This window comes from Silene latifolia, chromosome Y, assembly GCF_048544455.1.
Source record: "Silene latifolia isolate original U9 population chromosome Y, ASM4854445v1, whole genome shotgun sequence".
Lineage (NCBI taxonomy): Eukaryota > Viridiplantae > Streptophyta > Magnoliopsida > Caryophyllales > Caryophyllaceae > Silene > Silene latifolia.
Genome location: NC_133538.1, coordinates 7,292,997 through 7,307,478, shown reverse-complemented (window position 1 = coordinate 7,307,478; position 14,482 = coordinate 7,292,997). Strand labels below are relative to the sequence as shown.

The 14,482-nt window shown below is 34.6% G+C and overlaps 1 protein-coding gene and 1 long non-coding RNA gene across 2 annotated transcripts; both read left to right on the top strand.

The window, feature by feature from the left end:
* Positions 1-620: 620 nt before the first annotated feature.
* Positions 621-1,041, top strand: LOC141627229 (uncharacterized). Its single transcript, XR_012536800.1, has 3 exons — positions 621-690; positions 805-903; positions 1,014-1,041. It is a non-coding gene; the product is annotated as an uncharacterized LOC141627229 (long non-coding RNA).
* A 10,568-nt stretch (positions 1,042-11,609) lies between these two features.
* Positions 11,610-14,144, top strand: LOC141627537 (protein TORNADO 1-like). The gene is made up of 2 exons (XM_074440778.1): positions 11,610-13,119; positions 13,564-14,144. Exons 1-2 carry the CDS (start codon positions 11,610-11,612, stop codon positions 14,142-14,144), a joined length of 2,091 nt encoding a protein of 696 aa, XP_074296879.1.
* The last annotated feature ends 338 nt before the right edge of the window (positions 14,145-14,482 follow it).

Sequence of the window (14,482 nt, the reverse complement as noted above, 5' to 3'; positions counted from 1 at the left end):
TGAGAAAAACAAGAAGAATGCAGCTCAAAGGCAAGCACAATACCATGGTTCTCGAGGAGGATATCGGGGAGTTCAGAAGAAAGTCGTAAGTTATCTTTTAATTGTATTGAATTTAGTTAGTATGCTTTAATAACAACAATTTTCCTTGAATCGCCTTATTTACTTTATTCTACTAGGCGCTAGGCTACATCTAACTTCTACATTCAGTCTTAAGTTTTGATAAGGCAACTTAGAGCAGCTTAACCAAAGCACCGGAACTTGGTATATTCTACAATATTTCGCATTCCATCTATTTCATATTCTATTACTATAAATAGTTTTCTAGCATATCACTTCTCTGCTGCATTTTCAAACCATGTGAGCCATTAGCATGCCATTAACATATGCTGAGCCATTAGCATGCCAGTAATCATTGGATGTTGGCTGCCATTAATCCAAAGGATAGTGTAGTATATTGGTGTGATCCGGCTGGAACTCTAGACCCTCGTGAATTTTTGAAAGATACAATTAATATATAAGTTCAGCTTGTATACGATTTAAGAAATTGTAATTATCTCGTAGATTTACATTTATTTTCGTAAAATAAATATAATTAAGCTAATATATATTTAACGCATGAGAATTACGAAGATAAACTCTATCGATCCTGAGAAATGTCAGCAAAAAGAGCTTGAATGGAAAATAATAAAGGTACCTCTTGAACTTGTAATCTTGTTATCTCATGAATTATATAGTCTATGTTTCATTGTTATGGATTAGTTGTTTATAAGTTGTAGAATGTAGTTGACATGATTTCGATTTTAGTGTCCTACGCAGCCCTTTGGAAGTGTATTATGTGGATATTATGTCTGCCGATATATGTTGGAAATCATCAGAGGACGATATATTAATATTATTCCAAGTGTACGTCCTTTAATTTGTTTCTTTGGTTTCAATAATTATTTCGTCGTTTTATATAAATTACACGTGTTGATATGTAAATAATTACAATTGTGTTTTTTGGTTGTATGTAGTTCATGTTTAAAGCCCCAAAGACATATTGATTAAAGCAAATTGATTGAGGTGCGGGACATTTGGGCAACATATGCATTGCAGTTTAAGGCACAAATATTTGATGGCAACGTTTAAAGTATGCTAACACTTTGATGTTATCTAGGTAGCTTAAAAGTGTGGTGTGTGGATGGAAAAACTCTTGTTAGTGCTTGTGTTAAAACTTATTGTCGATAGTTCGTATTTAGAGGTTCAAACTTATTCCGTTCTGTTTGGTTGGATTTAGAGAATAAATGTAAGATTTGTTGGATTTTCTGAAGTGTAGGAGGAAATATTTAAGCTATACGACTATTGTCGTATATCGTATGAATGAAACAATTTTTATTTCAAAATTTTAGTTGTAAATGACCATGGATTTGATTTTATAACTCGGCGCCTAAAAATAGGCGGGCTGTATTCATAAATTGGCGCAAAAAATTGGGCGGTTTTCATTCAAAAATTGGCGCTAAATTAATTTTTAAAAAAAAATATGTAAAGACGGTTCTTTGACAAAGCGTCATGAAGTTGGCACCAAATTTATTCCCGCCATGACACTAAAACAACACGGTTGAGACTCAGGACTGTCCTCCTTAAAAATGCAAAAGAAGACGGTTCCAGGCCCCAACCGTCCTCTTCTGAAAACCCAAACAGGACGGTTTGACTTTTGTCAACCGTCATCGTAGGCAACGAGGACGGGTGAATTAAGGACGGTTGTTTAAAAGTTTTAGGACGGTTTTCAACCATCCTCTTTGTCTGTTTTTGTAGTAGTGATTTGTTTGAAATCAAAATTGACCAAAATACCGCAACCACTTCAATGGAAATTTTAAGACTAAACAAATGAATTGAAGAGTAGTCTTCACGAAATTCAATTTTGCTTCTCTAAGCAAAGACTCAATGAAATGAGTGGGAGCATTCTCTTAAACCGTTAAGAAAAGAATGAGGTTTAAAAAAACAAAATTAGAATGGAATTGATACAAGGTAATGTTAAAACTAAAGTTATTGAGAATAACGATACTAAACCTATCAATTCTGACCGATAAAGTTTCCATTGTCTTAATTGTTGGACGCTAGAAAGGAAACTACCCCAAATTATTGAAGAATTAACAAGTTAGTTGTGGGACATCTAATGGACCTTCTTCTTTAAATGTTTATTTGATTAACATAAATTTTGCTAGTACTACTTCGTCAATATTAGAAACCGGTGGTGGTTTTCATCATTGAATTTGATACATAGGATGATTAGAATATGACGACTAGCAACTATGATGTTGAGAGATAGAGTCATTGTGTACCCAATCTAGTTTTGGGTTTAAAGTTGTACTTAATTATGACTATTAAGTGCATAAACTCTGAATAAGAATATAATCTTGTTAAGATACAAAAGAGGTTTCACTTTTGTGACCCTATATACCATGATTTGATGTATGGCTAGCCCATTATCAAGGTGAATATATTCTAAACCAAACTAGAATGATACATCATGTAGATGATGCAAGACTCAAAATTGGTAACCCAATATTAAACCTTAAATTCTGGAATGATGAACGCAAAGAGTTATCGAGTACTCTTGAAATCATTAGATTGTTAGTCTTATGGTATATGCGTATCTTGTATTCAAAGCAAGATGTCTCGTGCCTTTTGGTTGAAAAGGAGATCGAGGTTGTAAATCATTGATCCAAAATAGGTTGATCATTTTCTTTTACCAACGATTTAAGTTGACGCTAATGTGTTCACTTAATAAGGTAAATAGAGAAATCTTTGAAGAAGTTCAAAGAATCACGATTTAGTCGTGATGGGATTATCAAAGTGAAGACTTTGATATAAGCCAAAGGAAATGTGATATAGTATCACAAATTAATCTCTCTTAGCACGCATTATGGGATAATGTGTGGTTGGATAAAGAAATCAAACGCTATTCGATATGGTTTGGACTTCAATCAAGTTACTTTGAGTTACTTGATCCTCTTGGGGATTTTATCATTTTGTCTAAATTATTTTTCCACTAAATCTAAAACGAGTCATATGAGATATGAAATGGTAGGGTACCATGTTTGTAAGTTTTCAAAAGAAACAAATGCTCATTTTTTCTTATTATAATTGCAAGTACAACGGGTTTGTGGTTCGTGAAGCTGTCTTTCTAAAATACAAGTTTATTTCTAGAAGACAGAGTGGGAGATATTATTCAAGAGCCACAAAGAATGTTATGTCGCAAGAAACTGGTCGTTCTTGGCTACATGAGACGTTTTGTGTAAGACGTTGTTTCTTCAAAACCTAGGAGGTTAAAGTCATCACTTGTTGAAAATGATGAATTAGTGTTACTTTTAGAAAGTAAAGAGCTTGCAACTTACAAAGAAATTGTTTGATTCAAGTTGATTACTTCTGGAAAGTAATGAACATATGACTTACATGAGAGTGTTTAAGTCACAACTCAATACAAGGCTTATAGCCATGAAAATCCGAAATAAATTCCAAGTGAATTGTTAGATATCAAAGCTTGATTGGTGGCAAATGGTTTTGCACCAGTTAAAATGCTTAAGTCTATTTGGATCTTCTTAGGGATTGTGTTTCATTATGATGATATACATATAGCGAGTGAATCTAAAACCCACTTCTTCAATTAGAAGAAATGTATTCAATACATGTCTTGAGTTTTGTAGATTCTTGCAATCCTAAGATAATGTGAAACTTAAGAGAGGGTCTTAAGTAGGACATCAATGAGTTGGAATCAATGTTTTGATCATGTTATAAAAATTTTCTCGATAAGTCGAGAAGTTGTGTTTATATATGAAGTTTAGTGGGAGTTACGGAAATTTTAATTAGTCTAATATGTGGATGACATATTAATCATTGGGAATGATTTAAGACTTTTGGAGAAATATATTACATCTTTAATATCCAGATTTATGGAGATAAATCCACATGATATTAGCGTTGAATAAGAAGTCTTATGTTGATAAGATTCATGATTAGTTCAATCAAGTTGAACATATTTGATTGATTCCATTTGCTTCCGCTGCCGGATCAATTAAATAGAAAATGATGTATAACACAAATGACAATTGACAATTTTGTGTAAGGGTGTTACACAAATGACAATTGACAATTGAGATTGCGCATGGTTTCCGACAAAACCATAATCAAAACACATTAGGATGGTTAAGATACCATTGTGGCTACGTTAATTAAGAAATAGATTTTCTAGAATCGTTCTAGGCAATAAAGAACAATGAGAAATATTTACAACGGAAATTGAGTACACTTGCAATCATGGGATGTGCAAGAGGGATGAGTTCCGCATTAATCTTTGTGAAAAACAGTGGGAGCTATTTTAAAGGCAAGAAAGTCTATGTCTAGATTGGATCTAGACACGTACTCAGAAAGTTTTGTAATGCAAATGTATACATTACGAAAGGAAAACAAGTATGTAGTAAGGTTGAGCAGGGAGTTGCTAAGACCTACTTAGCAAGGCCTAATCATAGGCTAAACATGATGAGTCATGTCATTTCAATTAAATTGAAATGAACAACTACATACAAGATCAAATTAGATTATAGAATATGAAATAGTAATTAGGCATTGGCTATTCATATGTGATAATCGCATTTGTCGTTCGAGTTTTTACTTTAAAAACTCTTTTCTTGTACTTTGTTACATCCAAACGGGTTGTATGACAATGTTGAACCCCGTTAAAGTGAACCCGGATTAACATGGTATTTGCCCATAGTCACTTGTATGAAGTGACGTCTTGAAGTGACTAGAGTGTGATGTGATTGATGGTAAGTTCAAGTGCCATAGAGTCATGTGAGATGACTAGTCGATCACATAGGCAGACTGTTAGGAACGCTTTGTCGAGCTTTATGACCGCTTATAGAGTTCTGGCAAATTTATATAGCCTGGTCGTGGCGAGAGCTACTATAGTATTCTAATGAGTCGATTCTTTTGACTAAAGACTGTTCGCCTAAGGTGGCACAGTTTCAGATTAACTTTGATTTGTGTTACTACGACCTTCGTAAATGGGGTCAAATGGGCAGATTTTGGGTTATGATGGTTGTGGCTAGTCGAAGGGAATAAGTGCGATAGGAATTGTCCACCCCCTTGTCAGGGTTAAAACAATATCTCAGGGCCACTCGATGAGTAATGAACTGGAAATGCGTGGCCACGCTCGGAAGGTATCCATGGTGGATAATTCCGGTCAATCGATTATTCTCCGGCCAGGAAACCACTCTCGATATGATCACTTGCAAGTACGACCTGAAAGACACCTTGCATTGAGTGGGAGATAATAATAGGACAAGAGAATTGGTGACGCACACTTGTCGAGGACAAGTGGGAGATTGTTGGAATATGTGTCCTCCGACAATAATGCGATCACAACTGCTGATCATGATGATCACATGTTTAAATCTCATTTTTAGAATACATGTGGGATGTAATATTTTTACAGTCAACCGGGTCCACACATATCGGTAATGATTGGCTGACTAGAGTTTGACATTACTGTCGTGCGACGGTGGTAATCAGTTGATCCTCTTAGGTCATACCTATAGGGAAATACTCTTAATTGATTATTTAATTAATCGTATGCCGATACGAGTTAATTAAATTGCTTAAAATTGACGGATGATTTTGTGAGTAAAATTAACGTGTCTCATTGTAATTCGATTATATTAGATACGATCTAAGTAATTGAATTGTTTTATTACTTAGATAAAATTATTGTTTACGAAACAATTTGGAATTGAAATTGAATGAATAATTTATTATAAATACAAGACGTTGTAATTTATAATTTGATAAACCGTTTTGGTACAAGTAATTACGAATTACTAGTCGATTTTGTAAATGACATATTTTATGAGTATGTTGGTTTTTAATATGTTAAAAATACATTACAAATTCACATGTCAAGTAACATGTCACATTTGTCACAATTTGACAAATGACAAAAATAAAATGGATTCTCCATTTTATGCATGTACCGAAAATAAGGGTGGGAGTATATAGTTTATATTGTGTTGTTTATATTTAAATGGAGACACAATCATAACCCTAGGTTGTAGGCATGCAAGACTAGACATCTTGAGAAGAACAAACCTATAACTAGGGTTGCATGCCTAGTCTCTTGTGAAGAGCAAAAATGAAAAATATTGGGCAACCTACCCAAGCCCCTTTTTCGGCCAAAACAAAAGAAAAAGAGAAGGAGTTTTCTCTTTAATTTATTATTCATTCAAAAATCTATAATTTCTAGAGTAAGAAAGAAATAGATAAAACTCTCTACTATTTGTGAAAATCCTGAGAAATAAAACTCACTAATCTCTTCTCCTCTTAACCGAAATAGAGGAAAACAAATTAATATTTTTATGTCAAAATTTTAAGTAAGACTAATCCTAATACTAGATCATATTATTTTAGTCTTTAAGAGGTTTCCTTAGGTATATGCTTTTGGGAGAGATTCTAAACTTGAATCTTGTTCATCCATTATTAGAAAGCTCAAGAACTAACAATAAGGAGATCTTGTTGGTGCCCATAAAACCGAAATTATCATAGTAAAGGTTTATGATTTCTTCTCTTTTATTTATGTTTGCATGCATAAGATCTAGAATTTATTTTATGACTAAATAAATTGATTCATATATGAATATGTAAATTAATGAGATTAATAATTTCTAACAAATACGACGTGTGTTTGAGCTGTTATATTTATATTTATATCTATATCTATATTTATATTATTTTTTGGGGGAAAGTTAAGATTATATTGAGCACTCAAATTTTTTATTATTATATTTAATATTAATATAATTATATTATTATACTTATATTTATATTTATATCTATACTACTACCACCACTACTACCACCACTACACCACCACCACCACCACCACCACTACCACTACTACTACTATTATTATTATTATTATTATTATTATTATTATTATTATTATTATTATTATTATTATTATTATTATTATTATTATTATTATTATTATTCAGCTCCATTCAGTTCAATTCAGTGCAATTCAGCTTCATTCAGTTCAATTTAGTTCAGCTCTACAAAGCCAGAAAGAACAGGGCCTTAGTCCATCAAAGTTTTGTCGAGATGGTTTCACATTTTGGCGTTAAAGGACAAGCTGAATGACCCACTTTCGGGTGTATTTATACCACAAATTCTCATTACAAATAATGTCATGAGGCAGGTTCCAATTAATTAGACAATGAAAAAATTAAAAGTTTATATTCTTATTTTTTACAAAACTAATTAACTCGAATGATTCAACTTAATAAGCCATCTGACCTACAAATTGCTATATTTACTACATAGATACTATTTACAAATTGTGGAATAATGATACAAAAAACAATAACGTGAATACGAATACTATAAACTGAGATACTAATAAAAATGGTTACAGTATACCATAAAATAAGTATGGTGATTATGAAAACATGTACCACATAAAAGAGACCTTTTAAACCAGTTGTATAATAGTATTGTACAACTGCCTTAAAGTTGTTGAGCTCTTACAACAGCAATTTTACAAGTTATTGAGCTATCTTACGAAATTATTGAGCTTAATAATTATTCTGTTAAGCTCAATAACTTTGTATTATAGCTCGATAATTTTGTTAATAAAGCTCGACAACTTTGTAACAAAGCTCAACTACATTAAATAAGTTGTATATACAACCAGTTGTATAATACATTAATTATTAAACCATAATCAATAATGGAAAATGAGATAGCGTCACCCGGTGGTACCGATTTTAGATACCACCGAGGACAATTTTGTAAATTCAATGATATTTTAATATTTTTAAAAGACTAGTCAAATCATTTAGCAAGGGCAAAACTGGTATACTACTTATATTAACGATCAATGCCTTCAACTTAGGCTAGCTTCATGCCAAGAGTGTTATATGTCACCGCCGTAAGCTAATAATACTCACATTTTACCGATTGATGAGCAAAATGATGAAAGAAATTTAGGGTAAGATTATTGGTAGTCTTGAGACAACACTTAGGTAAGTCTTTAAGACAAGGCTGATTCAAGACTACCAATAATCTAACCTAACAAAGTCTTAAGTTGAGTCTTGGAATCCAAAACTCAGCTTAAGACTTTGGGTGAGTCTTGATCGGTTAACTCCACCTTAAAGGGAAATTAACCAATGAGTGAATCTCATGTGTCATTTCTTTTTTGTGAAAAAAAGGAGTAAAGTGAAAAATTAGAGTCCGAGTGAGTCTGACGGATAATGTATAAAGTCTGAGGTGAGCCTGAACAATAAAGAAACAATAAAAGTCATTGGAAAACTGATATGACAGAGTTTAAGACTTGGGAGAGTCTTACTGATAATCTCACCCTAGACACTTCAACCAAAATATGATAATAAAATCATCTCATCGCACAAGAATCAAGTCACAATTCAAAGTTGTTAGAACACACTTGGTTGATGATGCCAAGTCTCCTTGTTATTGATTGTTTGTTCTTAGTTACAAATATTTAGTGATTGAAACAATCAAATGGACTGTCAAGGAGGTATAAAACAATCAAGATGAAGCCAACAAGAAGTCAAGACAATGATATGATCCTAGCCTTAGTCGAGAATTGTAAGAGTAAGTGTAACATTCTCATTTCGTCAAGTGACTGCAAAACCATGCAACAGTGCACTGCACTGTGGTTTCTGATACTACCGTATGGAGGAATGTTTATACGAAAAGTTGAAGTGTTCAAATCTTTACAAATTTCATATTCTTAAAGCTTTAACATTTGAATCTTCAAAATTTGAAAACAAATCTGAAATTTTAAGTCACTAATCTACATTGATAAAACCTCTAGATTTGTGCATTTACCTTTTACCAAAATGGTAAATTAAACTTGTCAAAGTTTTAAAGCTAGAAAAGTTTTTTGCCAATTTGGTAAAGTGTCACATGTTGAGTGTTTTGGGATAAGTTTTCTGATTTTTATCAAACACTTGTGCCCCAAGCCTAAAGCCTAACACTTACCATCATTCAAAGGTTACCTATTTTATATTGGATTTAATTAACCTTAAGTTGTACTTCTTAGTGATCAAATCCATTATAAATAGTGTGTCTTAGCTTCATTTATTTCCCAAGACTTTCCAAAGTATTTATTGTAAAACCTTGCAAATCATTTGTGCATTTAAAGCTTTGTTCTTCAAGTATTTGCAAAACGTTTTTCAGATTTTAAAAGTCTTCATTTGTTTTCGAAAAACTGTAAACCTCCAAGTATCAGTTCGCTACACTGTGACTAGAGCTGGCAAATAATGACACGACACGAAAATACGACACGAACCCGACACGAAATTAACGGGTTTGGATTGAGGCTCAGTGACCCATTTATGTAAGTGGATCGACACAAACACGACACGATATTTAATTGGGCCGGGTTTGGGTTGAGCTCTCTAAACACGAACCCGACACGAATGACCAGTTTAATAAATTAATCCTAATTTTTTTATCTTTCATCACATAAATATACTTAAAAGAGTTAAAACTTTCCAAATATTGACATGACGCGAAAACACGACCCGAACCCGACACGATATTAGCGGGTTAGGGTTGAGGCTTGATGACCCATTTATGTAGGTGGGTCGACACGAACACGACACGAGATTTAAACGGGTCGGGTTTGGGTTGAAGGGTTTGTGACCCGTTTACATGTGACATGAACACGAACCCAACACGACCCGATCTCTTTGCCAGATCTAACTGTGACATAATGAGTTTGTTCCATGATTCTCGTGTTTAAGTCTTAATCGTGATCTCCGTTCATTAAGTGAACCCTTGAGATTCAAAGTGAGAACATATAAACTCTTGAAGCGGAGTAGCTTTAAGTTTGAGTGCAATCGGAATAGATTGGCGAGTTATTTTCATTGTAAGGGTTTAGTTGTTTGAGTAAATTTCTAAACAAGCAATAAAATAACGATTGGACGTAGGCCTAGGAGTAGAGGCTGAACCAATTTTTTAAATGTCGTTTGTTTGTTCATTTACTCTTAAGTTCTTTCACTTTGTTATTTCTCGTTCATACTTATTTAAGTTCTGTGTCACAGTTAGCTATACTGTGATATAAAACGGTTATACCATCTTGTGAACTTGCATTCTATTAAGTTTTTTAAGGTTTGTGTTTAAGGTTCTTTACTTAAGTTATCAATCAACTAAGTTAAGAACAAATTTTAAAAAGGGTACACCTAATTCACCCCCTCCCTCTCTTAGGTGTTAATAAAGTTGCACGACAAACGGTTGTCTTCAAAATCGATTTCAATAAATTAATTGCAATAGAAATTAGAAGTGTTTGTTTGTACTCCCTCCATTCAACTCCACAAGGCCATTATCTCTTTTGCACATGATTCACAAGCGAACATTCAACTTCAATTTTCTCTCGATACATAAGTGAAAATATATTCATGTGAGATCTTATTTGATTCGTCTTTAAGAGTACATTAAAAATATCCAACTTTTATAATTTTTGCAAATACGTAACTAAAGATATTTGTCGAGTAAAAGCCGCGTTGGCAAACGTGATAAAGCATAATGGCCTTGTGGAGTTGAATGGAGGGAGTATTAGCTAATTATAAGTCCTTTCCTTGTCGAGATTTGGACGACCTCATGAGTCCATAACTAGGTGGTTATCATCGTGTAAATAAATAAATCTTTGTATGGCGAAGAAAGAAGCAGAAAGCCATAGCTATGTACCAGTGCAAAATTGACATTGAAGACACTTAGTTGACTTTTCTACGCTTCTGTATTAATCTCCTAAATCTAAACTGATTTTAACATTTGTTATTATTTGATTATTTTAACTAGGGTGGTACCTAGATTGTGTGGCACCCGGTGACGCCCTATCATTGTTCATCATGGAAGGGGTACGGAAAAGTATATAAATGGGTACAACAAAAGTAATGTCTCAATAAGTTAGTGAGAAATCGTCTTTTTAAAGTTTTCGTGTTGTAAATTTGGACTTTAGAGTGAATCACGGAGGTGAGATTTTCATCTTACATCACAACACGTGGATTATTCTGATCATATGTAATCATTGCACTAATATACAGAGAACACATTATCATATAAGATGGTTTTACACCGTGAGGCGTTCCACTTTTGTAAAAAAAAGTTGTTCTCTAATAAATGGGTTTTCTTTATACGTAATAAAACCGACTCACAGTATAAGACCGTCTTACACAATAATTATTGAAGAAAGAGACCCATCCAACATCAAAACTTACAACGTGGGAACATGGTTTCCGAAAAGGAGACCCTTGGTACAAAAGCAAAGAATATGGCGCGTACACTTTCAATAACTCCAACTCATAGCCAATAACAATAAAACAACAAAACAATTAGATAATCCAAACAAAAGCTCATCTTTAAACCTACATTATTATAATAATCGTTTACGCTAAGCACAAACTATCGACCGGAACAAAGGAAGTAATGTACTTTATATCTGTAACGAGATTTCCATTATTATATAATGAGACCGAGATGACACACTTGACTAACAGAAACCGAAAGTATTTTTGTAATCTTGTGAAAGGGTTTTCTTCAAAAAAAAAAAAAAAATGGCATCCAACAAAAACCTCAAAGATCTGCAATGGCTTCTGCAGAGGTTGGAGTCAGGAAGCATAAACCTTCAGAATGTTTCCTTCATCCTCTCTCAACCAACTTCAAGCTTTTACCAAGAGACGGAAAGCTCCATTAAAATACACATTTCAAAGGAAAACAAAGATTTCTTCTCATGCCTTCTAACACAACTATCAACAATGTATAATGATAACAACAGTTCCTTAAGAAACATGGAGTTTCATAGAGTGCATTGGAAAGCTGAGTATCTCCAGAGCCTTCGTGCATTGCTCGAAAACAACCCGGGTATTAAGCACATTATGTTTCGGAGAAATGGGTTTGGTTTGGATTGTTTAAGAGAGTTCTCAGAAATCCTGAAAAGGGATTGTAATGTGAAGGAAATTGTGTTTTGCGAGTCGAGTATTGGACCTACAGGAGCTGAGCTGATATCTGAAGCTTTGAAGGTGAATGATAATTTAGAAGAGCTTCAAATATGGGATGATTCAATCGGGTTAAAAGGTGCAGAAGAGATTTCGAAGATGATTGAAGTTAATACATCTTTAAAACTATTGACTGTCTTTGATTCAAGCTCATTAACGGCAATCCCGTTAATTTCAGCTTGTTTAGCTAGGAATAGAGATATGGAAGTGCACATTTGGAGCAAGGAAAAAGGGGAAAGAAGTACTAAAGTAGTGGAATTTGTGCCTGAAATCAACATTCTCAGAATTTACAGGATGAACATATCAGGTGCTTGCAGGGTGGTTTGTGCTCTAAGGCATAATACTACCGTCAAAACGCTCGATATGACCGGAGTGAGGTTAAAATCACGGTGGGCGAGGGAATTTAGATGGGTATTAGAGCAGAATAGAACTCTTAAAGAGGTGAAACTTTCAAGATGTTGTCTTAAAGATAAAGGGGTGGTATATGTATCAGCAGGATTGTTTAAAAATAAAAGCTTAGAAAGTTTGGAACTTGATGAAAATTGGTTTGGTCCAGCAGGTTTAGAGCATTTGTTATGCCCATTAAGCAGATTTACATCACTTCAATGCCAAGCAAATATTACACTGAAAAATCTTACCTTTGGAGGGCAGCGAATGAGGATAGGCAGAGGAGGGCTAGAGGTGATCTTAGGGATGATCACGACCAATCAGAGTGTGACACGTCTTGGGATTTGCAATGATCACGGATTAGGGCCAGAAGACATTGTTATAATCTTTAGAAGTTTGGAGAAAAATGCCTCCTTGAAGCGTTTGTCGTTGCAGGGTTGTCAAGGAGTGAAGGGAGAAATGGTATTGAATGCTATTTTGGAGACTTTGCAAGTGAACCCTTGGATTGAGGAAATTGACCTTGATGGAACACCATTGGAGAAGGCAGGAATGACAGAAGGAATTTATCAGAGATTAGGTCAGAATGAAAGGTCGGCTGAACCAGATATAGATCAGTTCAAAGATATGCCAATGAGAGCACCCAAAAGTTGCAGGGTATTTATATGTGGACAAGAATATGCAGGTAATACACTCAAAAGAGTGGCAAAAACTTGGGTAAGACCGTCTTATTATAGGACGGGATAACTATTCGAAGTGAATGCCGTCCTAGTTCCTACCATAAGAAAGTCTTACATGAATTTCGTGTATTTTCTTCATCTTATTTATATTGCCTTCATTAGACTTTGATATTCGACCAATAATTCCACCAAAAATATAGATAGATTAATAATATGAAAGTTGTTAATTCTGATCTAAAACTGGTGTTTTCATATGACTACTACTAATACTCTAGTAGTTTTAAAAAGTTGTACTTTATATTGTGAGAGAATATCATTCAAAGTTGTCATCGGTCGACCAGTGTAGTCAAACGGGGCCAATACTTGTGGGATGGAGGGAGTACTAAACTATCTCCAATCTTCTGTTATTTTCAATCATCACATGCTGTCTAAACGGATCATAAACGCAGGTAAAAGCACAGTTTGCAGTTCCATAGCTGATAATTTTTCATCTCCCAAGCTGCCATACATAAACCATGTCCGGACTTTGGTGAACCCAATTGAGCAAGCAGTTAGACCAGAAGGAATGAAAATTAAAACATTCAATGATGAAGGAATAAAAATTTCAGTATGGAACCTGGCTGGACAGCATGAGCTCTATTCCTTGCATGATCTCATGTTCCCTGGCCATGGAAGCACGTCAATTTTCATCATCATATTGAGTCTGTTTAAGAATCCTAACAACAAAGAGAGCAAAGACCCATCTGAAGTTGAAGACGACTTACAATATTGGCTTAGGTTCATAGTTTCTAACTCAAAAAGGGCTCTCCAGCAATGTATTCTTCCTAATGTCACCATTGCTCTAACACACTTCGACAAAGTAATTCAGCCATCCCAGAATTTTCAGTGTGTTGCGGAGACAATCCAAAGACTCAGAGATAAGTTCCATGGGTTTGTTGAGTTTTATCCAACAGTATTTACAGTAGATGCTGTTGGAAATAGAGGCTTTGAGAGCCTTTTTTCTTTGTTTCCATTTGTCCCACATTGGTGAGGAAGTGGGTGTTTTATGGGTTTATATAACACCCCTTCCCTTACCTTATCACTAGTGGTCATGGGGAGTCTTTTGTAGAGACTTTGCGAGGTGCTTAATTCAGCTCGCACACGCGCGCGTGCCCGTGCCCGAGCCCGGCCCGGCCCGGATCCGGATTCGTGATTCGCCTGCGGCGGGCTGTGCCTATCTTTTTGGGCCGCATCTGAGTTTTGGTTTGGACTGTGTTGTTGAGTTGAATCAGTCAGTCCAACTGACTGTCAACATGAGGGTCATGCTCCACGTTTGTAGCCCTTGATCGCAACATCTTAGGAGTCGGTTTTGCCATACATTGCTGCGTT